Genomic DNA, 27,303 nt, shown 5'->3' on the forward strand with positions numbered 1-27,303 from the left:
TTCTTAATGGAGACATTAAGGAGGAAATCTATATGAAGCAGCCTGAGGGGTACACATCCATGGGAAGCGAGCATAAGGTATGCAAGCTTCAGAGATCAATTTATGGTCTAAAACAAGCATCAAGAAGTTGGAACCAGAAATTTGATGAAACAATAAAAGATTTTGGTTTCATCAAGAACCCGGAGGAACCTTGCGTGTACAAGAAAGTAGTTAAGGATGCGGTGACATTCTTAGTACTTTATGTTGATGACATCCTACTCATTGGGAATGATGTAGGGATGTTGCAGTCAACAAAGATATGGTTATCAGGTAGATTTTCGATGAAGGATTTGGGAGAGGCATCCTACATTCTTGGGATACAGATCTATAGAGATAGGTCTAAGAGAATGATAGGACTCACTCAATCAACCTACATCGATACCATATTGAAACGGTTTTCAATGGATGGGTCCAAAAGAGGACATCTACCCATGTGTCATGGAGTTTCTCTATCCAAGTCTATGTGTCCCAAGACTGATGAAGAGATAGAGAATATGACACATGTACCATATGCGTCAGCTATAGGTAGTATCATGTATGGGATGATATCTACCAGACCGGATGTAGCATTTGCTCTGAGTGTCACGAGCAGATATCAGTCTAATCCTGGTCAAATGCATTGGAAAGCCGTGAAGGACATTCTTAAGTACTTGCAAAGGACTAAGAATATGTTCATGGTTTATGGAGGACGAGAACTCAAATTGGAAGGCTATACCGACTCTAGCTTCCAAAGTGATGTGGATGACTCAAAGTCAACCTCTGGATTTGTGTTCATGCTCAATGGCGGTGCTGTCTCTTGGAAGAGTTCCAAGCAGGACACCACAGCGGATTCCACCACTGAGGCTGAATACATTGCAGCATCAGCTGCTGCTAAAGAGGCCGTTTGGATGAGGAAGTTCGTCCAAGAGTTGGGCGTCATTCCTGAATTTGTTGGTCCAGTCCCGGTGTACTGCGACAACACGGGTGCCATTGCTCAAGCAAAGGAACCAAGGTCTCATCAAAGATCCAAACACGTACTGAGGAAATACCACATAATCCGGGAGATTGTGGAAAGAGGAGACATCATTGTCGAACGAGTGGCCTCTGCAGACAATATCGCTGATCCGCTTACTAAGCCCTTGCCAGGACCATTGTTTGACAAACATCGCGAAGCAATGGGTCTACGTAGTATGACTAGTTGGCTATAGGGCAAGTGGGAGATTGTAAGAGTGGGTGCCCAGTGAGCCAACTGTGTGGCTATGGGCTTTGATGACTCTTTGTATAAACAATCTTTTGTTTAATATTATTTACACTTTTATGGCAATGACTTTATATTACTTCATATTGTTATATTGTGATATACTATTGTTGTTTTGATAAAGACCTTGAATATACTATAGTGTATGTAAGATGTGGTAGAACATGGAGATGTCTATCATGAAATACATCTTATAGTCACTGTATATTCTAAAAACCGTTCCTAGTCGATTGAGCCGTCCGATAATAAGGATAAGGATCGCTCGAGTTTGAGACTAGCATTTGCGATGCGGAGTACCACGTTTCATTGGTAGGGAACATGGAGATGTTCGAAGCATGCAAATGGATATTCATAGGATGAATAATCGAACTACCCTATCCGGACTTTCCAAGTGGTTATCACTTATCGAGTGGATAAAGTCCGCGGTTTTGGTTGTACACCATTAGTCCTTACGACTTGAAACATCATGGAGACTCTATATGCTAGTGCTGTGCTTTGACTCGTTTACCGACTCTATGGGGGTCATCAGGTGTCGAGATTGGGTACAGTTACGACACATATAGGAGTCAATGCATTGTTGTCAAGGATTCACCACATACTTGCGAGTGTGGATATCCTATGCGATCTGAGGAGATATTAGTGTGACAAATCTCTGGCCAGAGTACTTGATGTGATTTAAGAAATGGTTTCTTAGTAGCACATGCGATGTCACTAATTTGATCTTCAAGATGTATTGCATAGTTATCGAATCTTGAGCGACTCTCGATATACCAATGGTTGTTGATTCGATCGGGATATATGGATGAAGGGACCGTACTGTACGCTAACCAAAATCTACTGGTTCTTGTAGGCACTATCAGTGATACCTAGGGAATCATGGGGCGATGTTGCTAGGCGCTTTACCATGATTCGTTGGGCAAGTCGGAAAGTGTTGTTCCGAGTCACAAGGAGTTGTGAGCCCACGGCTAGCTGTATCCCTGAACCATTGAGGGTCACACAGTGTAATGGAGTTTTAATCCCCGTTGAGATAGTTAAATTTAAAGAGTTAAATTTAATGAATAAAGAAGTTGGACTTCTTAAATAAGAGTTAGGGAGTAGGATTTCCTAAAATGACATAGGGATGGACATTTTTGGAAACCACTGAATTCGGATTCAGGAAAATTTATTTTGACTTTAAAATGTGCAGAAATGGTTTCTGTGCACATTGGTGAAATTGGTTCATCGATCGGAGTCACGATGAATTTTATATTAATTTCTGAACGTGCGGGCTTTGCTTGTCGGGCCCTAGCTTATGACTAATGGGCCCTAAGGTGTTAGTGGCCTGCATTATAAATAAGTTATTGCAGTACAGAAATTACACACAACAGCTCATTATTTTTTAGAAGCAAAAATCGAAAACCCTAGCCTCTCAAAGTAATAATCGGCCGACCCCTCCCATACTCTGCCCGAGAAATTCCGGTCTGTGATTTTGAATTGCAGTCAGGAATAACGAATCAGATTCGTTTAATCTCTTCGCAGAAAAACTTCTGATAGATTTTCTAGTGCAATCTGTCAGAGGGATTTAAACCTCATTCGTGGACCTGATTGAAGGAGTTCATCAGTTCCTGGGAGATACAAGAAGCGCAGAGAAATCTGTGTGGTGTCCAATAATCTCGCTTCGAGATTGAAGGTAAAATTTAATTAATTGTTATTTGAATTTTACACACACAATAATTTAATCGTTGAATGGTTGATACCCACACCATGGAATTGTTCCATGATAAAATTTTTAAACTTCCGCTGCACCGGGTATCAATCGTGATTGATCTGACCGCCAGTTATCCAACATATAGCACAAGACATGATCATTTATCATCTCGAGAAAGTGGAATCAGAAATTATGGATTTGATGGGCCGTCTAAATACACTGGTTCCAAAATGGTTCTAGGAATAATCAATTTGAAGAGTATTTTAGCAGTGGACAAAATATACATGGGAAATTGCATATATCACCCTTGTGAAATCCCGTGTTAGCTAATAACCCGTTGTGAAAATTTTTTAAGCTAATAACCCCCTGTGATTCTAAATTTGTAGCATACACACCCCTTCTGGGACGTTACAGTTGGTATCAGAGCCGACCTCTCTTAGTACGGTATGGTTTGGGAACGAACCAGGTGGAAGCTGGTGGGCATGTGACGCCTGGGGCAGAAAAGGGCGGGGAGTGATCGCCGGTACCAAGAGGTTGCACGGACAATGAGCGGCTCCTGGCAGGCTTCTAGGCGGAGGGAGACATGAATGAACCGATCCCGTGCCGGAATGAGAGGGAAATTTTCTCAAGGTGCGTGTGAATGAGGACATAAGAACTCCAAAGTTAAGCATGCTTGACTTGGGGTAATTATAGGATGGGTGACCCCCTGAGAAGTTTCTCAAGGTGCGTATGAGTGAAGACATAAGCACGCTGGAAAGACTAGTCTTGATACATTAATGATAGTCGTCGAATTTGGGACGTTACACTTACCCAAATATTTGAATAGTCCATCGATATAATCATTACGGCTGCGTTTGGTAGGTGTTATGAGATTATTAATGCATACGGACTTTGATTGATAAAAATAGGATAAATAAAAGTTGTGATAATTTTATTATTTGTTTGTTAAAATTTTTGGGAGGATGATAAAAAATAAATTTGTTAAATTTATTATTATTAATTAATTTGTTTCTTAAAAAAAATTATTACTTTATCTTGATATCATTATTTTATTAAATCACTTCGTGTTTCCAATTTCTCCATCAAACATGCATTCACAAACAAGTATTTAAATACTTGAACGTAACAAAATATTGAATCAACATGATAAGTTCATACATATTACTTTTTCAATTTAAGACTATATATGTTTGAACCAAAATCTAAATTTTTCGAGAATATGTATTGCACAATTTGTAGTAAATAATAAAAAAATAAAGTGGTTATATAATGATAAAATTTACTATTAAAATATATTTTTTGTATAACTAATACTAAGATAAAATAACTAATATATTTCATAGTTATTTAATTAAAAATATTATTTTATTCAATTAAATATATAATTAATAGTAAATTTTATTATTATATAATCATTTTATATTTTTATTATTTATTGCAAATTGTGCAATGCATCTTTTCAAAAAGTTAGATTTTGGTTCAATACTATATAGTCCTAAATCGAAAAAGTAATATGCTTGAACTTATCATTTTAATTAATTTAATATTTTCTTAGTTTTATGTATTTAAATCCTTATTTTTGAATGCATATTTAATGAAAAATTTGGAAGCACGAAGTAAGTTTAATAAAATAATGATATCAAGATAAAGTAATAATATTTTTTTAGAAACAAATTAATTAATATTAATGAATTTAAAATAAAAATTCATAAAATGTAAATTTTTTATAAATATTTTATAATTGGATCTTATGGATTGAAAAGATTTAAAAATTATATACTCAAGGGGTCAAATATGAAATTTTAATATTTCACAGGGGTATTTGATGCAAAAAAAATCATAATGTTTGTTCAGTCGCATGAAGGGCGCGTGTGCGACAATCACTCATATAAAGGGGCACATGTGCTAATTTTATAAAAGGTTAGGGTTGAAGATGCCTATTAAAATTTCACAGAGGAGAAGTGTGCATTTTCAATATTTCACAGGGGTACGTCTTTGATGCAAATAACTCTTTTAGTAAAACAGTTATGTTTTCTTATTTTTTATTTAAAATAAAATATAATAATAATAATAATAATAATAATAATAATAATAATAATAATAATAATAATAATAATAATATTTTTGCAATTAAAATGTTCCGGATACATTAGATTAATAAATACAAGACAATTTTACGAGTAAATTTAATAAATAGATATCCGGAGTGACTTGAATCTTGAAAAAAACATTATTTTTATGTTAAAATTATTACTTTCCACTGCAAATATGATACAGGTCGACATGTAAAACTACTCATTAATTAAAAATTTTATCCCTATTCATTTTAGATCAATTAACAAGATTAGATACATAAATTTAGGAATATGTCTATTGTGAGACTTGTCATATATGTTTGTAATGAAAAACAATATTTTTGTATAAAAATCAATATTTTTAGAGTATCGTAGAATCGAAGATTCCTCTCAAATATTTACCCGTGAAATGATCTCACGGAAATTTTTGCGTAAATTTAGTTTGGTATAACCTAGTCGGACCAAATTTAATTACTAAAAAGTAAAAAGTAAAACACTCCAGTTTTATTAAATTGTATGTATTGTATATAATATATATATATACACACACACACACATACATAATATATTATCTTATTAAACTTAAAATATTTTAGTGTCCTAATTTGTCATTTTATTCAATGATAAATTTATCATGATTGTATTTAACATTCATTATTAAAAAAAATCGATAATTATTAATTTATCATTACAATATTGTTATAAAAACCTAAATCATATCCTCTCAAAAACAAACCTAAATCATATAAAAATATACAATCTATATAATTTTATATTTTAACTACTTCTTAAACTTTTTACATTTTTTTTCATATAATCACATGTTCAAGATCTTAGTGTATATTGTTGGTATTTATATTCGATGCGCAGCGAAAATTTGTGAAAAAAAAATATTAAACAACTTTTAAAATTTTTTACAGCAAAATAATTTTGTATAGATCGACCAAATGATCTAGTTTAATTATAACAAAAACTTCACAAGTTCTCTTATAATTAAACATGCAAAATACTATAATAAATTTAATGATTAAGATTCTACTATGGAATAAGAATCGTTACCAAAATTATTTGGATGATTCACTACTTGTATGCAATCAGCTCTTCTGGAATTCCTTCAGTTCCATGGTCTTCCTTCCCAATCTTCGAATCAACCAACAGACAATAGTGTGGGCTAACTCTTTTAATTTTTCTCACAAAATTATTTACTATAATTTTTCACAAAAAATTCTAATCTGACAAGAGAGTATGAGACATGCATATGTGTGTGTTATATATATATTTAGTTTACAAAATCAAATCCAATCTCAATCGGTTTGAGATTAACGTGTGATTTGAAATTCAAATTGTAATCAATTTTGAAAACGAAAAAAAATTTCTCGAAAATCTTGAAACCAAAAATAATTCAAATTTTTTGAAGTTTAAATAATGCTCAAATATCTAATATTTGATGTCTATTATTTAAAAATTAAAACTTGTTTAAATTTATACAGAATCAGATAATCATATCTCATTCTAATATTGAAATCATTTGACATTCAAATAATTATCAAACATCTCATAATTATCTAAAATAATTACTCTATATATATATCCAAAAACAAATTATATTTGTAATCAAATTACAAATATAAAATATAATATTCTCTTTATTAAAAAATAAACAATTTTATTATTTAATCAATTTATGTGAATTAATAATTAATCATATTAATTATTTAAGGTATCCATCGTGATTGCGTGAAGATGGTTTGGGGAAAACTAGTCTTGATACAGTGAGGATAGTCGTCGAATCTGGGACGTTACAGTTGGTATCAGAGCCGACCTCTCTTAGTACGGTATGGTTTGGGAATGAACCAGGTGGAAGCTGGTGGGCATGTGACGCCTGGGGCAGAAAAGGGCGGGGAGTGATCGCCGGTACCAAGAGGTTGCACGGACAATGAGCGGCTCCTGGCAGGCTTCTAGGTGGAGGGAGACATGAATGAACCGATCCCGTGCCGGAATGAGAGGGAAAGTTTCTCAAGGTGCGTGTGAATCAGGACATAAGAACTCCAAAGCTAAGTGTGCTTGACTTGGGGTAATTATAGGATGGGTGACCCCCTGAGAAGTTTCTCAAGGTGCGTATGAGTGATGACATAAGCACGCTGGAAAGACTAGTCTTGATACATTAATGATAGTCGTCGAATTTGGGACGTTACACTTACCCAAATATTTGAATAGTCCATCGATATAATCATTACGGCTGCGTTTGGTAGGTGTTATGAGATTATTAATGCATACGGACTTTGATTGATAAAAGTAGGATAAATAAAAGTTGTGATAATTTTATTATTTGTTTGTTAAAATTTTTGGGAGGATGATAAAAAATATGTTTGTTTTTGGAATGACCTTTCTACCCTGCTAATTGACTTCCAACAGAGTCACTTCCCACCAAATAAAATCTCGATGCCCTTTCTGCATTTTCTTGATAAATCCAACGAAATCGATCGTAATTTTATCATCCAACTTTCGAAAGTCATATTCTACCAAGTGATCAGCAGCAAAAGATTATGTTCGATAAATCCAAATCCAATAAAATTCCAACCTTTATGATAACTTCATACCACCGACAGCGAATCGGCCAAAGCTCTCAGCTTGCCAGAAAGATCTTGCAAGCTAGAATCCACGTGGTCGTAAGTAGACACAAACCCATGTTTGAATTCGCAGTCGCTGGAATGGAGAGTTTTAGAGACAAATTTTAAAATTCAGAAAGGGTAACTTGGGGTTTGGGTTTCGTCGGTGCCCGTGATTTGAGAAATTTCCATGGCCATCGGAGTATCCATGCGTTGGAACTTAGAAAGGAAAAGGACCGGTCAGCTACCATGGAGTCTAGATCCAGGGTTGCAAAGGAAAAGGGGTGGAGAATAGACAGGTAAGGAGGAAGGGCGAAAAGGTCATCAAGATATTAATACAAGATACTGTACCAACACGGATTAGAATACCACCATCTCCACACGGATTGTAATCAATATTTTTGTCCCGAAAATAGGCTTTAATCACGGGCCTGTGGTTAAGTCCCGATGCGTAAAAAAACAAGACAAACACGGTATTGTTGACTAATCCTAGCCTTATCCATGCCACCAAACATAGCCTACATGTTAATCAATCCTCCGTTCATGGTTCACTATTAGAGCTGGGTGAAATTATCATTTTACCCCTCTATTTGTATCTAAAACCTTAAGTGACATTGATCCACTAGTGAACAGTTAATTCATGATCTAATTATGAATTAGAGCGCTCAAACTGTTCAGTGCTAGAACCAATACTCAAGGGAACCATTTTAACATCCTTTCGGAAGTTACGAATTTCGTGTCTGTAATTCATATTTCCAGCTGAATATATTTATGAGTCTCCAAAAAGTAAGTATTAAGTCTATTACTAAAATAACTTTTAACGAAAAAATCAAGATACTCATTAATACAAACAAGGAGTCTAGGATTACTCAGGATTTATATTGATCTACAGACTACATATGAATCATATTAATGATGTTGATTAAAGTCTTTATAATGGTACTTAAAAAAAAACTCTAAAATCACATCTGGTCCTTGTCCTATATAATCAAATAATATAAAATACCTCTACTTAGTGTCACCACACTGAAATTTCGGATAAAACTTACACATTCAAAATATCAGTAGACCGCATTAATATTTACCAATTAAAGATACATACTTTAATCAATCATGAACATTTTAAATATATTATCTATGATTTTAATCCTCATGTATATAACAATTTTATATACTAAAATCACATCAACTATAATATATTATGGATTTTACATAGATATTCATTTTTAAGCAAAATAGCATAAAAAAATCAAACAATAAAATAAATAATTCTTTTATTTAAAATTAGCGATTAATAACATCTGTTTTATGGGCACATTTCCAACAAACTCTCACTTTCTCTAAATCAGATGAGATATGTCTCTAAGATCCATTCCCTCTAAGTGACCCATAAACATTTTTTCAGGTAACGTCTTGGTGAATGGATCTACAAGGGTCTCTTTTGACGCTATCTTCATAATGTTGACATCTCCTCGATGTACAATCTCCCTAATGAGATGGTATTTCCTTTCAATATGCTTGCCTCTTTTATGGCTCCTTGGTTTTTTTGAATTTTCCACAGCCCCACTATTGTCACAATACAAGGTTAATGGCTTATCCATATTTGGAACTACTTCCAAATCAGTGTAGAATTTTTTGAGCCAAACTGATTCTTTAGCGGATTCACAGGCTGCTATATATTCTGCCTCCATGGTAGAGTCTGCTATGCTGGATTGTTTAATACTTCTCCACTCAACGGCTCCACCATCAATGGTGAATATTGATCCAGATGTCGACTTTCGAGAGTCCTTATCTTATTGAAAATCAGAATCAGTATATCCCAAAGGATTCTGGACTCCTCCTGAATAGACAAGCATATAGTTTTTGGTTCTTCGAAGATACTTGATAATATGCTTTACTGCAACCCAATGATCCAATCATGGGTTTGACTGGTACCGACTAACAGTTCCCATTTCATAGCAAATATCAGGCCTAGTGCATAACATAGCATACATTAGGCTCCCTAATACTGATGCATATGGGATACGTCTCATAAGTTCTTTCTCTTGTGTTGTCTTAGGACACTGTTCCTTGGAAAGAGTGATTCCATGTCGAGTTGGCAAGAGACCCTTCTTGGAATTTTTCATTGAAAAACGTGCAAGCACTTTATCGATATAATTTTCTTGAGACAAAACTAGGAGTCTATTCTTCCTATCCCGTATAATTTGGATTCCAAGAACATAACTCGCTTCTCCCAAATCTTTCATTTGGAATTGCTCGGCCAACCAACTCTTTACATCATGTAACAATTCTACATCATTTCCAATGAGTAAAATGTCATCGACATAAAGGACTTTGAAAACCACACTTTTAGCATTGATGAGCTTGTAAACACAAGGTTCATCCATATTCTTTTGGAACCCATAAGTTTTGATGATCTCATCAAACCTAAGATTCCAACACCTAGATGCTTGTTTAAGTCCATAGATGGACCTTTGAAGCTTGCAAACCTTTTACTCTTGGGCTTTAACCATGAATCCTTCTGGTTGCATCATATAGATGTTTTCTTCAAGATGGCCATTCAAAAATACAGTCTTGACATCCATTTGCCAAATCTCATAGTCGAGACTAGCGGCAATAGGCAAGAGAATGTGGATAGACTTTATCATGGCAACCGAAGATAAATTTTCTTCATAATCAACTCCTTCCTTTTGGGTATAACCCTTTTCCACTAATCTAGCTTTTTAAGTCTTTAATTTCCCATCCACACCTCTATTTTTCTTGAAGATACATTTAGACCCTATGGGCCTCACATCTTCAGTTGGATCTACAAGTTCCCAGACTGAGTTGGAGTACATCGACTCTATCTCTTGGTTCATGGATTCTTGTCATTTTTTTATCAGGATCATTCATTTCATGTTGATATGTAAATGGATCATCATCATTGGTATCGGCTACAACAAAATTTGTTTCACCATCCTGTCTATAGCGAGTAGGAGTTCTAATAACTCTCCCACTATGTCTAGGTACCAAGTTTTCCAGATTAGGAACAGTGGTTTCCTCTGCTTCCCTATTGTCTTCTACAGAAATTAGTTGTGGAATGATCTGATCATTTAGCAACTCCTCGAGTACAAATTTACTACGAGGCTTGAAGTTAGTCATATAGTAGTTCTCAAGAAAAGTAGCATTTGTTGATACAAATGCTTTCTTTTATTGTGGAATATAAATAAACCTCCTCTGGTGCCTTTTGGATAGCCAACAAACAGACACACATTTGTTCGTGGTTCCAGTTTCCTAGATTTTCCTTTTAGCACATGAGCTGGACATCCCCAGATACGAAAATAATGCAAGCTTGGTTTACGCCCATTCCATAATTCTATTGGGGTTTTAGAGATAGACTTTGATGGTATCACATTAAAAATGTAAATCGTTGAATGTAATTCATATCCCCAAAAAATGTAGGCAGTGAGGCATAGCTCATCATGGATCTCACCATGTCTAACAAAGTACGATTCCTTCTTTCAGCAACACCGTTTTGATGCGGATTCCTAGGAGCCGTGAGATGGGATATGATCCCTTTCTCAATTAAGTGATTCTTGAACTCAGTATCAAGATATTCACCACCTCGATCTGATCGAAGTATTTTCATTGACTTTCCTAATTATTTTTCAGCTTCAGCTAGAAATTCCTTAAAATTTCATATTTCTTTTGCATTAGATAAACATATTCATATCTTGAATAATCATCGATAAAAGTGATGAAATATTCATAACCTCCTTGTTCTTGTACATTTAATGGTTCACACACATCGGTATGTACTAGCTCAAGTGATCCTTTGGCCCTTTCATCCTTTGACAAGAAAGATCTCTTAGTCATTTTACCTTCTAGACAAGATTCACAAACTGGTAGAGTGTCAACAATTAACTCTCTCAAAGGACCATCTTTTGTTAGTCTATTAATCTTATCCAGATTGATATGACCTAATCTAAGATGCCATAGATATGTTTCATCACTGTTTGCAAGCTTTTGCCTTTTGTTAGACTTTGGATAAGCTACTTTGAACAATTCAGTATTTAGAGATAAAAGTTCGCAAGGCTTAAGGACATACAACCCGTTTTCCATACATGCATGAAAAATTTCAAGACCATTTTTCGAAATAGAAATTCCATTATTATAAAAAGAAATAGCAAACAATTGTTCATGCAATTTAGAAATAGAAATAAAATTCCTACAAAAACTGGGAATGAAATAAACATTGTTCAGAACCAAATATTTATTTTCAAAATTTAAACGGGCGACTCCCACTGCCTTGACAGAAACTAATGCCCCATTGCCAAATATTAGTGTCAACTCCCCTTCAGCAAGTGATATAACCCGAAAATTGCATTAAAAATTCAAATTGGTCGTTATTAAGCGTGAGATTTTTGAATATTTCGTGTTTTTGTCTAAAATTTAAGTTTTTGAGCGTTATGGTATCTACTCATGTATTTAAGATTTTTGGACACGAAAAGACTAAAACCGGAGTTCGAGAACGAACAATTTGAAGTTTTAGGTAGAACAAGTTTCGCCTAGGCGGGTATAAATTACCGCCTAGGCGGGAATAGCTGAATGAAAAGGTATGGGACAGAAATTTATCCGCCTAGGCGGTAAAATTTTACCGCCTAGGCGCGATACGCTGTTCAGAAAAGGAATGTTTTTTCTCAGATTTTAAAAGAAGAAGGACAAAAGGCGAGGACTCTTGGCATATAAAAGGGTCGAGATTAGGGTTGGAAATAGATCTTTTGGACGGCTACAATTGAAGAGAACGAGAGACTCAAGGAGCAACTTGAAGAATCGGCTGACTACATTTATTCTTGTTCCAAAAATTTTTCTAGATTAAGTCTTAGTATTATTTCTGAACTTAGATGTTTTTCATGGATTTGATGTGTAGCTAAACTCTTTTTGTTGAGATTTAAGGGATCCGACCCCAACTTTTGACTCTTGAATATTAATTTTCAACGTTTGACAAGTGTTTAATTATGTTATTGGTTTGATTGGAATTGTTGAAGCGTAGCTAACATCTACAATATTTTATATCGTGATTTTTTTCAAAATAAAAATTCATGATAGGAATAGATAACATAGTTCATGGATTTACAATTTGCATAGACATATGAAATTGAATACATGTTGATAGTGATAGTCCAATAGGTTGAAAGCTAAGGGATTCCAAGAATCGTGCATACAATTTGATACATGTTAAATAATTGAAGACATTTAATTATTTTAAGGTATTGAGTTAGTTTATCATAAATTGAAAGAGTATGTTAATAAATTAGGGAATCTCGTCAAAAATATTAGTTGATTGTTTGAATTGATTTTTAGAGTCAAATAGGGGAAGGTGAACTGAAATCTCAACAATTGTCATCAATATTCGAATTTAATTTTTAGAAAAATATTTTAGATCTTTTATTGTTCTTGTCTTTAATTAATTATTTGCTAATAGTAATTGGATAGAAAAATTCTAAATTTTTGTTTAAACTTTCTCGAGAATAATAATTGAGTGGAACTTTTAATACAGTATCTGCGGAGGATACTTTTACTTATCTACTATATTAAAATTTGACTCGTGCACTTGCGACAATCTCGAGCTTAGCGGTTTATTTATTTATTTATTTAGTTGATTTCATTGTGCAAGAAAAGCTCGATCAAGTTTTTGGCGCTGTTGCCGGGGATTGTTAATTTACAATTTACTGCTTAGAGATCTTCTTTAGTTTTGTTTAAAATTTTTCATTACTAATCTATTTTTTGCTGCAGGCATATCTTCTGGTGCATGCTACGATCATCACACTCAGAACTCAAACCTTTTGATCCTAAAATTGAGAGAACTTTTCGTAAGAGAAGAAGACAACAAAGAGTTCTGGTGGCTAAAAATGAACCACCGCAGGGAGACGGCGAGGACAACAATGGGCCACCTGCTCCTAGATCTATGATGGACTGCGCTCAACTATCCATCAATGGTTCTAAGCCTAGCATCATTCGACCAGAAATTAGTGTTAATCAGTTTGAAATCAAGCCAGCCATTATCCAGATGATTCAAAATACAGTACAATTTGGTGGATCCGCCTTAGATGATCCAAATGCTGACATTGAAAATTTTCTAGAAATTTGTGATACCTTTAAGCATCAGGGAGTTTCTGACGACGCTGTTTGTTTACGTTTATTTCCCTTTTCATTGCGTGATTAAGCAAAGGCATGGCTGAATTGTTTACCTGCAGGTTCCATCACTACATGGGAGGACATGGCCAAAGAGTTTCTTACCAAGTATTTTCCTCCATCAAAGTGTATGAAATTGCGGACAGACATTACAACTTTCTCCCAATCAGATCAGGAATCACTCTATGAAGCATGGGAGCGCTACAAAGATTTATTGAGAAGATTCCCACATCATGAACTTCCAGACTGGCTTGTGGTACAAACTTTCTATTATGGTTTATTATCTACTAACCGTAATATGATAGATGCAGCCGCAGGTGGAAATCTTTTGAGGAAATCACCAGAGGAAGGCTATGAACTATTAGAAGAGATGGCTTCGAGCAGTTATCATCCTCAATCTGAGAGGAACATTTTTAGAAAAACTACAGGACTTCATCAAGTTAATGCAATCACTGCAATGTCTGCTCAGTTGGAAGCTCTCACAAAGAAGATTGATGGTTTGAGCATGGGAAATTCCGCTATGCATATCCAAGAGGTGTTCTGCGACAAATGTGGAGGTGAGCATTTCACACAGGATTGTCAAGATGACAACCCTTTTTATGGGCCAGATGGGATGCCAGTGAAATCGATGGGTAGTCAGAATCTCCCAAGAAACAACCCATATTCAAATTCATACAATCCGGGTTGGAGGCAGAATCCAAATGTTTCGTGGGGAGGTAAGAATAATTAGTATAGACCACAAGGAAATCAAAATTATGGAAAGCAACCCCAAGAGGAGAAATCATCATTGGAGCAAATGATGACCAAGTTTATGTCTTCCACTGAGACTAGGATGCAAAACGAAGATGCATCGATAAATAATTTGGAGAATCAAATAGGGAAGTTGGCAAAAGCAATGTCCAGCAGAGAGCCTGGAACATTAACGAGTGATACCGAGAAAAATCCAAAAGAGCAAGTCAAGGCAGTAGAATTTAGGAGTGGAAAGAAGCTAAATGCCAAGGTGACTGAGCATAATGAGAATCAGGAAGAAGGTGATGAAGAGGCTTCAACAGGTAAGATTTCTAACTCTACACAAACACCCACAGCACAGCCTAATATTGTTATCCCACCCCCGTTTTCTACAGCACTTAAGAAAGCTAATATTGATGCACAATTTGCAAAATTTCTTGAGGTATTTAAAAAACTGCATATAAATATTCCTTTTGCTGATTCTTTGTTGCAAATGCATAGCTACGCAAAATTTTTGAAGGAAATCTTATCCAACAAGAGGAAAATAGAGGCGCATGCAATGGTGAACTTAATTGAGAATTGTTCTGCATTAGTGCAAAACAAAATTCCTCTTAAGTTGAAAGATCCAGGGAGCTTTTCTATACCTTGCGTGATTGGGAATATCTCTTTTCATAAGGCTCTTTGTGATTTAGGTGTGAGCATTAACTTGATGTCATTTTATGTTTTTAGGAAACTTGGGATGGGAGAGCCACAGCCTACAAGAATGTCTTTGCAGCTTGCAGACAGATCCATAAAATACCCACGAGGGGTAATCGAAGATGTGCTAGTCAAAGTCGAAAAATTCATATTTCCCGTCAAATTTTGTGGTACTTGATATGGAAGAGGACGTGGAGATGCCATTAATCTTGGGTCGACCCTTATTGGCAATTGGAAAAGCAATAATTGATGGCCAAAAAGGGAAGTTTTCATTGAGAGTAGGAGAAGAGGAATCACATTTGAAGGATCCAGTTGAAACCGCACTCACCAGCATTGGAAGCAAGGACGCTGTGGATGAAGAGATAACAGTTATCATAGCATATCTCAATGAAAGTTCTCCATTAAAGAAGCCGCTGAAGCTCCGACTAGAAGATTTGGGAGATAGGAAGGATCTATATCCTCAAAAGCCCAGTCTTGAAACACCACCGACTCTTGAACTAAAACCCTTACCTTTGCATTTGAAATATGTTTATATGGGCACAGATAATAATTTACTTTTTATTATCTCATCTTGTTGACAGATGCAATGTAGGAAAAATTGGTGGAAGTCCTTAGGGAACACAAAGGGGCATTTGCTTGGAAGGTGGCGGACATCAAGGGAATCAATCCATCAGTTTGTATGCACAAAATTTTGATGGAAGATAAGTATACACCGTTGGTTCAACCTCAAAGGAGACTTAACACAAAGATGCAAGAGGTAGTGAAAGCTGAAACCATTAAACTTCGGGATGCAGGTATTATTATCCTATCTCTGACAGTGCATGGGTAAGTCCAATTCAATGTGTTCCTAAGAAATGTGGTATAATTGTAGTGACAAATGAAAAAAATGAATTGATACCCACAATAACTATGACGGGATGGCGTGTGTGCATTGATTATAGAAAATTGAATGACATCACCCGTAAAGACCATTTTCCACTCCCCTTCATAGATCAAATGCTTGAGAGATTAGCGGGTCATGAGTTTTATTGTTTTTTAGATGGATATTCGGATATAACCAGATCATGATTGCGCCTGAGGACCAAGAGAAAACTACTTTCATTTGTCCTTATGGCAATTTTTCTTATAGACGAATGTCATTTGGATTGTGTAACGCACCGGCCACTTTTCAAAGGTGCATGAACGCAAGTTTCATGACATGATTGAGGATTTTCTAGAGATTTTCATGGATGATTTTTCTATATTTGGATCTTCTTTTGATATATTTTTGGAGAATTTGCGTAGCTTTTGTTGCGATGTGAGGAAACTAACTTAGTGTTGAATTGGGAAAAGTGTCACTTTATGGTGCAGGAGGGGATTGTGCTTGGGCACAAGGTTTCTGAACAAGGCTTGGAAGTGGATAAAGCGAAAGTGGAAGTAATTAAGAACTTGCCACCGCCAACATCTGTGAAGGGAGTTAGAAGTTTCTTAGGCCATGCCGGATTCTACCGGCGATTTATTAAATATTTTTCAAAAATTGCTAAGCCTTTATCTTCCTTGTTAATGAAAGATGCACCATTTGATTTTAAATTTGATTGTATGCAGGCATTTGAGGCACTGAAAGAGCGACTGATGACGGCTCCAGTTTTGGTAGCTCCTAATTGGAATATCCTTTTTGAGATAATGTAAGGCCCGGGATTATTTAATTTAATCCGAATTTATTTAATTTTAATCCGAAAATATTTAATTTGAGAATTTTTAGAGTTTTGATTTAAATTCTAATATTCTTAAATTATTTAGGATTGAAATTGAATTAAAAAGAGGGTCGATGACTGAATTGCAATTTATGAAGTTTCAAGGGCTAAATTGTAATTTTATCCGAAGTTATCCGATTTTATTATTGCTTTATTAGCTTGTGCACGTGTAAAATCCATATTTCATTCAGAATTTTGAGAGCAGAAGCCGAGACCTTCAATTTCATTTGATATTTCGATTTTCAAATCGTCGTAACTTTTGATCCGATCGTCCGATTTTGATTTTGAAAATAGTTTTGGAATCTTTGCGATGAGGGCTTTGATCTAGTGTAAGTTTTTATTTGTTTCGGCATGGTTTGAAGATTTAAATGTTGCAGAGATCAGATTTTATGCTCTATGTATGTTCTTGAGGTTTATATGCGCGATATATTCAAAACCGAATTGAAGAGTTTATCTTATTTGTACTGAATCATGAATTCCAGCTTATGTTCGATGTTTACAGCTGATGTTAGATGTGATATTGAGTTGATCTTGCTGCTACATGTTGATTTTAAGTATATGAGATTGATATTGATTTTGATATTTTGTCGGTTACCGATTTTCAGTCGCTACGCTGTCGATTCATGTTTTGAGACCATTTTGATAGCCGATGATTGAGCTGAGACGTTCTTAGAGATGTTGTTGATGTTGTAGTATTTTTATTCTTCAATTTTAGACTAGTTTGAAGGCTAACGACTCAAGAACTTGAATTCAAACCGAAGAAGAAGAAGAAGAAGTTGAGGTTGAAGTGATTTTGGTTGAAGATCTATTGATGATTTTGAAATGATAGATTTGAACGAAGTTTGATATGAATGTTTTGATGTTATGTTTCAGATTTGAAGCGTTCAAAAACAAAAAAACCAGAAGGTATAAGACGATATCGCGAGTCAGGGAAATGGTTCTGCAGATTTTTCTAGAGAGGGAGCCAGCTCGATTGGGTGAACTCCTCCGATCGAGCGCGGCCCGTGAATTTGAAAAACAGAGAAATGGAACTTTGGGCTCGCTCGATCGGGTGAGTTCCTCCGATCGAGCGCGGCCAAAAATATTATAGACCCAAGAGTTTGAACTCCTAGCTCGCTCGATCGGCTGAATTTGACCGATCGAGAGAGGTGCTGTGTTTTAAAAAAAAATTTAGCTCTTGGTTTGATATTATTTTAAATACTTGATTAATTGTTTTATTAATCATTAATTGCCCTAAGATGAGATAAGCAACCCGAGGTCCCCACAACAGGTGGTATCAAAGCTTAAGTTTCTCGGACTGAGAATAGATGAGCGGGGTAGATTGAGTCTTCTATTCTGATTTATTTATTCTTGAAGCATGTTTATTATCTTAATTAATTTACAGCTTTAAGACATTGCATGCTATCTGTTATCTGAAATGATTGGAAGTATGTGATATTGAGTATGAATCAGAACTCGATCACTTGACGACACATGAAAGTGCCTCAGAGGAGGGCCTGAAACAGAATTGTGTTATGATATGATAATGAATTGTACACTAATCTGTTTGATTATCAGATATGTCTCCCCGACCAGCACCGACTACTAGGCGTACTTTGGCAGTGAATCAGCCAGAACAGACTAATGTTGCACAGGTATCAGTAACAGCACCTAAACTAGGACAGGGTAGTACGTCTGTTGATACGATGAGTGGTGATGCAAATCTTATGGAAAAACTGCTGAAACGATTCCAGTCCTTCAAACCACCGACGTTACAGGGAACTGATAACTCTGTTGATTGCGAGAATTGGCTGGAGGATATCGAGCAGTTATTTGAATCCCTCGAATATACAGATGAACGTCGTGTGAGACTGATGATCCATCAATTACATGGCCTTGCAAAGAATTGGTGGGTAGGGACAAAGAGAGCATTTGAAAACCAAGGTACAGTTATTACATGGGTTGTATTTAAAATTGCTTTCTATCAATGGTTCTTTCCTATTTCTTATCGAAAGGATAAGGGAGCGGAGTTTGAAAGTTTGCAACAAGGGCATATGAATATTGAAGAATATGTTGCAAAGTTTACAAGCATACTGAAGTTTGATCCACATATCGCTGGGAGTGATGAAGCTCAAGCCGATCAATTTATAAATGGCTTGAATCTAGATGTGTTCACTCTTGTAAATGCGAGAAGACCGAATAACTTTGCCGATGCTCTGAATCATGCAAAGGGAGCTGAAGCAGGGATACTGAGGCAACGAGGAACACAGTTTGTGCCATAGCCGATGAAACAACTACAAGAGCAGCCACAGATTCCACCACCACCTCGATTTGATGCTGAAGGTAGCGGTAGTGGCAAGAAGAATTTCTTCAAGGGAAAAAGCAAACAGTTTAAGCGATCAGATAGTAGCTCTTCGAGTTCAGGTGGACCTAGACAGTTCAGAGGTGGACAGAAATCCGGTACTTCTGATGTCTAATGTACTAAATGTGGAAGACTTCACACCAATGAGCAGTGTAGATGAGTGTTTGGCACCTGTCACATTTTCCAACAACCGGGTCATTTTGCGAGAGTATGCCCACAGCGAGGGTTGGGAAGTACTCAGGGTGCAAGTGGATCTCGATCAGTGACCCATCCCGAGAGGCAAGCATCCTCAGTGCATTCATTCCAACCTCAGTCATCAACACAGAGCCGTGCTAGAGGAAGTCAAGCTGGGAGCCAGCAACAGAGGCAACAAGCTAGAGTGTTTGCATTGACTGAGGAGCAAACACAAGCTGCACCTGATGATGTGATTGCAGGTAACTGTTTCATTTATGGTTATCCTGCCTATGTCTTATTTGTTACTGGTGCATCACACACCTTTATTTCTGAGCAATTTGTTGCATTACATGAATTTCCTATTGAACCTTTAGCTATTGTAGTGTCTATTTCATCACCTTTGGGAAGTGGTATTATATCAGTGAAGTTGGTACAAAATTGTACATTGCAGTTTGAGGGTCATGAGATTGAGATTGAGATTGATTGTTGTAAGGCCCGGGATTAATTAGAGATTAATCCGAATTTATTTAGTTTTAATCCGAGTATATTTAATTTGGGAATATTTAGAGTTTTGATTTAAATTCTAATATTCTTAAATTATTTAGGATTGAAATTGAATTAAAATAAGGGCCGAGGACCAAATTGCAATTATTGAAGAGTTGAGGGACCAAATTGCAATTCTCTTATAACTTATCAGATTTTAAGTGTAAGAGTCAGCTTATGCAACGTGTAAGCATGGAATTTTGTTCAGAATTTTGAAGCTAAGAACAGAGAGCTCGATTTCTTTCATTTCTTTTTGAGTTTTTGATCTTCAAAACCATGTAACTTTTGAACCGGGTATCTGATTTCGATTCCGAAAAGTGTTCTGGAATCCTTACGACAAGGGCTTCGATTTGGTGTAAGATTTTATATCTTTTAGCATGGTTTGAATTTCGAAAATTGACAGATATCAAATATTGAGTTTTCAATCATGTTTTGCAATTTGTATTGCGTCTAGTTTCGACACCGGATCAAAGTTGGATGATTGAAGGGATTGATTATGATTTTTAGCATGTATATCGATGATTATAGCTGTTGTTATGATTTTATGCTATTGAATTTGATAAAATATATGCTGATATATGAGTTTGAGTTACAAGTTTCGAAGTCGGGATTACGTCGGTTACCGATTTGGAATCGCTACGTCGTTTAATCGAGTTTTGGAACTATTTTGATGGCCGAATTCTGAGTTGAAGTTGTTATTGAGATGTTATGAATGTTATAGTATTTTTCTTATTCAGTTTCAGTTGAGTTTGAACGATAAACGACACAGGACACCGACTTGAACGAACGAAGAAAGAGTTGAGGTTTGAAATGCGATTGATTGATGAATTCTTGATGGTTTTGACTCATTTCTGAAATGATAGATTGATATGAAGTTTGATATATGTATTTTGATTATATCTCGCAGATTTGAAGAGTTCAGAACCTCGATAAATGAAGGTATAATGACGACATCGCGAAGTAGGGACTTTGAAACTCAAGAACGATTATCTTTGAGTTGGCCCGCAAAAATCACATATTTGTTTATGTTTTCATTTGATTGTGGTGTTGTCGATCCATCTCAGGTAGTGGATCTTTAAATTTGAGTTGATATGATGTTATATCGAATTGATTCTAAGCCAAGGTCGCGGTTAACCTTATTTGCGAGTCGTTTACGAATTCGTTAGATGGATATCCATGTCAAGATCATTTATGAATCTTGATGGCTTCGAAGTTATATGAATCAATTCGTAGTTAAAGCGTTTGAGTACTCTATTTGTTGAGTTGAGTTTTAAATAGAGTCGATATGATTTATTTAACGCTTTCAATATGTTGGTTATACTGAGAATTGTATCTCACCGGAGTTATCCGGCTGTTGTCTTGTTTTGTATGCGTGCATGACAACAGAGAGGGCAGGAGCTAATCATCGACGTCATTGACAGCTGGGAGTAGATGATTTTTTGATTGTTAGAAGCAAGGAACCTTAGAACTTGTTGGTTTTGGAATACATGTATGAAATTTGAGATAGTTTGGGTCGGTTATCGTTCTTTAGCGACTTGGTTGATGTAATAAAATTCATGTATACTTGCTTGGGACACTGTTTATATGTATAAGCTTGTGTTCATATCAAAACATCAGGTTTGGAAGCTGTAAATTTTCGGGCAAGAAGCTGTCCAGGGCAACGCCCGAGCTGCAGAAAACAGCAGCCCGAGCGCGGCCCGGGGCAGAAAGTTGCTCTTCGATTTGAGCATGGCGCGCCCGAGCGGCGCTTTTCAGCCGCTCGAGCGCAGCCTATTGTAAGAGTGGGTGCCCAGTGAGCCAACTGTGTGGCTATGGGCTTTGATGACTCTTTGTATAAACAATCTTTTGTTTAATATTATTTACACTTTTATGGCAATGACTTTATATTACTTCATATTGTTATATTGTGATATACTATTGTTGTTTTGATAAAGACCTTGAATATACTATAGTGTATGTAAGATGTGGTAGAACATGGAGATGTCTATCATGAAATACATCTTATAGTCACTGTATGTTCTAAAACCGTTCCTAGTCGATTGAGCCGTCCGATAATAAGGATAAGGATCGCTCGAGTTTGAGACTAGCATTTGCGATGCGGAGTACCACGTTTCATTGGTAGGGAACATGGAGATGTTCGAAGCATGCAAATGGATATTCATAGGATGAATAATCGAACTACCCTATCCGGACTTTCCAAGTGGTTATCACTTATCGAGTGGATTAAGTCCGCGGTTTTGGTTGTACACCATTAGTCCTTACGACTTGAAACATCATGGAGACTCTATATGCTAGTGTTGTGCTTTGACTCGTTTACCGACTCTATGGGGGTCATCAGGTGTCGAGATTGGGTACAGTTACGACACATATAGGAGTCAATGCATTGTTGTCAAGGATTCACCACATACTTGCGAGTGTGGATATCCTATGCGATCTGAGGAGATATTAGTGTGATAAATCTCTGGCCAGAGTAATTGATGTGATTTAAGAAATGGTTTCTTAGTAGCACATGCGATGTCACTAATTTGATCTTCAAGATGTATTGCATAGTTATCGAATCTTGAGCGGCTCTCGATATACCAATGGTTGTTGATTCGATCGGGATATATGGATGAAGGGACCGTACTGTACGCTAACCAAAATCTACTGGTTCTTGTAGGCACTATCAGTGATACCTAGGGAATCATGGGGCGATGTTCCTAGGCGCTTTACCATGATTCGTTGGGCAAGTCGGAAAGTGTTGTTCCGAGTCACAAGGAGTTGTGAGCCCACGGCTAGCTGTATCCCTGAACCATTGAGGGTCACACAGTGTAATGGAGTTTTAATCCCCGTTGAGATAGTTAAATTTAAAGAGTTAAATTTAATGAACTAAGGAGTTGGACTTCTTAAATAAGAGTAAGGGAGTAGGATTTCCTAAAATGACATAGGGATGGACATTTTTGGAAACCACTGAATTCGGATTCAGGAAAATTTATTTTGACTTTAAAATGTGCAGAAATGGTTTCTGTGCACATTGGTGAAATCAGTTCATCAATCGGAGTCACGATGAATTTTATATTAATTTCTGAACGAGCGGGCTTTGCTTGTCGGGCCCCAGCTTATGACTAATGGGCCCTAAGGTGTTAGTGGCCTGCATTATAAATAAGTTATTTCAGTACAGAAATTACACACAACAGGTCATAATTTTTGAGACAGAGAAAATTTTCGAACCCTAGCTCTCTCTCTCTGTTCGGCCGACCCCTCCCCCTCTGCCCGAGATTTTCCGGTCTGTGATTTTGAATTGCAGTCTGGAATAGCGAATCAGATTCGTTTATTCTCTTCGCAGAAAACTTCTGATAGATTTTCTAGTGCAATCTATCAGAGGGATTAAACCTCTGTTCGTGGACCTGATTGAAGGAGTTCATCGGTTCCAGGGAGAGACAACAAGAGCAGATCAAATCTGTTGGTGTCCATTAATCTCGTTGCGAGATTGGAGGTAAAATTTAATAACTGTTATTTAAATTTTACACACACAATAATTTAATCGTTGAACGGTTGATACCCACACTATGGAATTGTTCCATAACAAAATTTTTAAACTTCCGCTGCACCGGGTATCAATCGTGATTGATCTGACCGCCAGTTTTTTCCAACAGTGGTATCAGAGCCAGGTTGCTCAGATCAAACGATTAAATTAATCAATTGTACAAAATTTTTGAGTCTCGGTTTTTGAAACAAAATAAATATTTTTAAATAAAAAAATTTTTCGGGGCAAAACCCGGGCAGCGATTGGATCGCTGCCCGGTGGGGCAGCAATTGTTGCTGCCCCGGGCGGCGCACGACGCCGCCCAAAGGGGGCGCACGGCGCCGCCCAAGGCGGCGACCGTCGCCGCCCAGGGCAGCGCTCGGCGCTGCCCAGGGGCGGCGCTCGGCGCCGCCCAGGGGCGGCGCCAGCGCTGCCCTAAGGGGGCAGCCGGGCTGCCCCGGCCCGCGCCCCGGGTGCGGGCCGGCCCGGGAGTGTCCCGGGCGGCCCGCGGGAAAAATTATATTTTTATTTAAAAATTAATTTTAATATTTAAAATTTTATTTTTGGTCCGGTCAAAAATTGTTTTTGATTGGTTCACGAGATTTCGGATCGAATTGTTCGAGTCCGTAAATTTTAAAATTGATTTTGGATAAATTTGAATTTTTGGAAAATTTTAATATTTTATCCGTAAATTGAATTTTGAAATCAATTATTTTGGTACAATTGATGATAAGATATGATCTTATGATATATTAAGTAAAATATGATTTTATTTGTAAAATTGGATTTTATAGATAAAATATGATTTTATTTGATATAGAGATAAAATATGATTTTATATGTGAAATGAGATTTTATATATAAAATATGATTTTATCTTGTTTAAATTTGAATTGCCACTGCATGTTATCCAATAAATTAATTTTGAATTAAATGTTATTGGATAAGGATGATCGATTGCCATGACCAATTTTGTAGGTGTATGTTAGGAATTTACATTTTGTTTTTATTGTTGTTAGTTTTATTAATGGGCCTGGTTTATGGCCCGATATGAATGTCATATGTAATAAAAGTGGGCTTGGTTTATAGCCCGTTCCCACCCCTAAAAATGTATCCCTACTTGTCATTGTTATTTATTGTAAATACATTAGATTTAGTGGGAGATCAAGATTTGAAGACGGTGGGCCCAGCAGACAATAAAGACTGAAGAAATGTAAATTGGAAGCACATGTAATAGGATTGCATTGCATACTGCATATTACCTAGGATTGGACTAAGACCCGTGATTGGCAACCACGGGTCAATTAGAAATGGAATCGATCATCCTATATAATATTTGATATTATGATTGTATGCATGTTTAGACATAAATTGCGTGAATCCGGCAAGCATGCAATAAAATGAATATGATGAGACAAATATTTTTATAATTAAAAATCCCTCATTTTAAATATGATTTAAAATTTATATCAAGATAAATAAAGGAAATTTAAATTTGTTTAAATGTTCCCACCTTCCATCAACGGTCAATGTATGTGACGCTACCCGCGGATACGGTCCGGCTCATATTATTGGGGGGGCCCGTCCGTCGGAAAGCTGTACATTGGATCGACAAATGTTGTAAGTTGGGTGGAACTCCCATGGGATCGGCTCATATTATTGGGGGATCCACATGGCGACCGTCCATCACAACTTAATATTGATGGGTCATCTTGACATGTCACTTTAAACGGCGTCATATTATTGGGCCCTTATTGGACATGAGGTAAAAACATGGGGGTTGCTTTGGAAGCAATTGGGCTCTACCTTTTGAGAATTATGGTTGGCTGATATTATTCGGGACCATAAGTTTGTCAATTGGACTCCATGTTCTCACTAAGGAAAAAGTTTCCCGTTTTCACTAGAGGGTGGTGAAATCGTTAAAATAGTGGGAGTGAGATTCATAAAATTAAATTCGCCTATTTTATGTCTTAGTAAATTGTTAAACAATCATTGATATATGTCTGTTTTTCTTTTCAGTATTTCATACAATGAATTCGCGAAATCCATTATTCTCGATCCTCGAACAAAACAAGTTGACTGGCGCCAACTATACGGAATGGTTCCGGAAGTTGAAGATTGTCTTAACTTCGGAGAAAATGCTCTACGTGTTAGAGAAAGCACCTCCGAAGGAAGCACCAGCTGACATAAGTCCGGAGGAATTGGCCAAACTTGATGCATGGTGTGACCATGACATCAAGACCAAATGCTATATGCAAGCCTCGATGTCTGATGAACTCCAGAGGCGATTTGAGGACACGGTGAATGCTGCTGACATTCACACGCAACTCAAGGAACTTTTTGGGGCTCAGTCGAGGGCTGAAAGGTTCGCTACTGTTAAGGAGTTGATGACGTGCCGCATGCGTGAAGGGACTTCGGTCCGTGATCATGGGGTACGAGTGATTTGGCTCATACAGAAGTTGGCGACCCTAGATTTGGTGTTGGAGCATGAACTCAATGTGGATTTATTGCTTCTGTCTCTTCCTTCTTCATTTGATGGATTTGTGATAAATTTTAATATGAACAAGATAGAGGCCACCCTTGAAGAGATGGTCAATATGCTCGTTACATATGAATCCACACTTAAGAAGGATAAGCCAGCTTTCTTGGTGGGCTCCTCATCTTCTGCTAAGAAGGGGCCAAGTATGAAGGGCAAGAAACGTTCTACCCCACCCAAGAAAGTCGAGCCCGAGAAGAAGCAAAAGACAAAGGCTTCAAACAATGGAAAATCCAAGGATGTTTGCCATTACTGCAAGAAGCCGGGTCATTGGAAGCGCAACTGCAAGGAATATCTTGAGCAGTTGGGAACTGCAAAGGGTATGTTCTATATTGAAATAAACATGTCACTTAATACAACTTCTTGGGTATTGGATACCGGATGTGGATCTCACATTTGCAATGATTTGCAGGTGATGACAAGAAGTCGCAGGCTTAGAATGGGTGAGACCCAGCTGAGGCTCGGGAATGGTTCCAGAGTTGAAGCTACGGCCATTGGAGATGTTTGTTTGACTTTGCAGAACGGTTTTAAATTATTGTTAAGAGATGTTTTATTTGTGCCAGATTTAATTAAAAACATTATTTCTATTTCTATGCTTGATAGAGATGGTTATTCTTGCAATTTTGTGAATGGGATTTGCAATATTTACAAGAATGAATGTTTAATTGGAAATGGACAACTTGAAAACGATCTATACAACTTAAAACTAAAAGACGTTCCAGTGAATTATGTTGATAAACCGGCGACAACAAACAAAAGGAAAATCGATAGTCAAAACCCGGCAAACCTTTGGCACGCTAGGCTAGGTCATATTTCCTCAAGGAGGATGAACAAGCTAGTGGGAGAGGGCATGTTTGATATGTCTGATATTAACTCTCTACCTACTTGTGAATCCTGCCTAAGAGGAAAAATGACTAAATCTCCTTTTAAGGGAAAACCTGAGCGTAGTCAGAATCTGTTGGATTTGATCCATACAGATGTTTGTGGTCCATTTAGAGTAGGGACTCAACATGGCCACACCTACTTCATTACCTTTACTGATGATTATTCAAGGTATGGGTATTTATATTTAATGAAATATAAGTCTGAAGCATTTGAAAAGTTCAAAGAATTCAGGGCTGAAGTAGAAAACAAGCTAGGTAAAAGTATTAAAGCACTTCGATCGGATCGAGGTGGAGAATACTTGAGTACCGAGTTTTTGGACTATCTGAAAGAGAATGGGATT

The 27,303-nt window shown here is 36.7% G+C and overlaps 2 protein-coding genes and 1 non-coding gene across 3 annotated transcripts; 2 read left to right on the forward strand and 1 right to left on the reverse strand.

Moving 5' to 3' along the window:
* Positions 1–13,955: 13,955 nt before the first annotated feature.
* On the reverse strand, positions 13,956–14,061 carry LOC140870063 (small nucleolar RNA R71). The gene has a single exon (XR_012147045.1). It is a non-coding gene; the product is annotated as a small nucleolar RNA R71 (small nucleolar RNA).
* Positions 14,062–14,620: 559 nt separating this feature from the next.
* LOC140861073 (uncharacterized) lies at positions 14,621–15,424 on the forward strand. Its single transcript, XM_073264076.1, has one exon. It carries the CDS (start codon positions 14,621–14,623, stop codon positions 15,422–15,424), a length of 804 nt encoding a protein of 267 aa, XP_073120177.1.
* Positions 15,425–18,538: 3,114 nt separating this feature from the next.
* Positions 18,539–19,240, forward strand: LOC140861074 (uncharacterized). The gene has a single exon (XM_073264077.1). The coding sequence runs from the start codon at positions 18,539–18,541 to the stop codon at positions 19,238–19,240; it is 702 nt and encodes a 233-aa protein (XP_073120178.1).
* Positions 19,241–27,303: the final 8,063 nt, after the last annotated feature.

This window comes from Henckelia pumila, chromosome 4 (genome assembly GCF_033568475.1).
Source record: "Henckelia pumila isolate YLH828 chromosome 4, ASM3356847v2, whole genome shotgun sequence".
Lineage (NCBI taxonomy): Eukaryota > Viridiplantae > Streptophyta > Magnoliopsida > Lamiales > Gesneriaceae > Henckelia > Henckelia pumila.

Excerpts from the sequence above, each read along its gene's own strand:
- LOC140861073 (XM_073264076.1), top strand. The coding sequence starts at position 14,621 with ATGACCAAGTTTATGTCTTCCACTGAGACTAGGATGCAAAACGAAGAT.
- LOC140861074 (XM_073264077.1), top strand. The coding sequence starts at position 18,539 with ATGTCTCCCCGACCAGCACCGACTACTAGGCGTACTTTGGCAGTGAAT.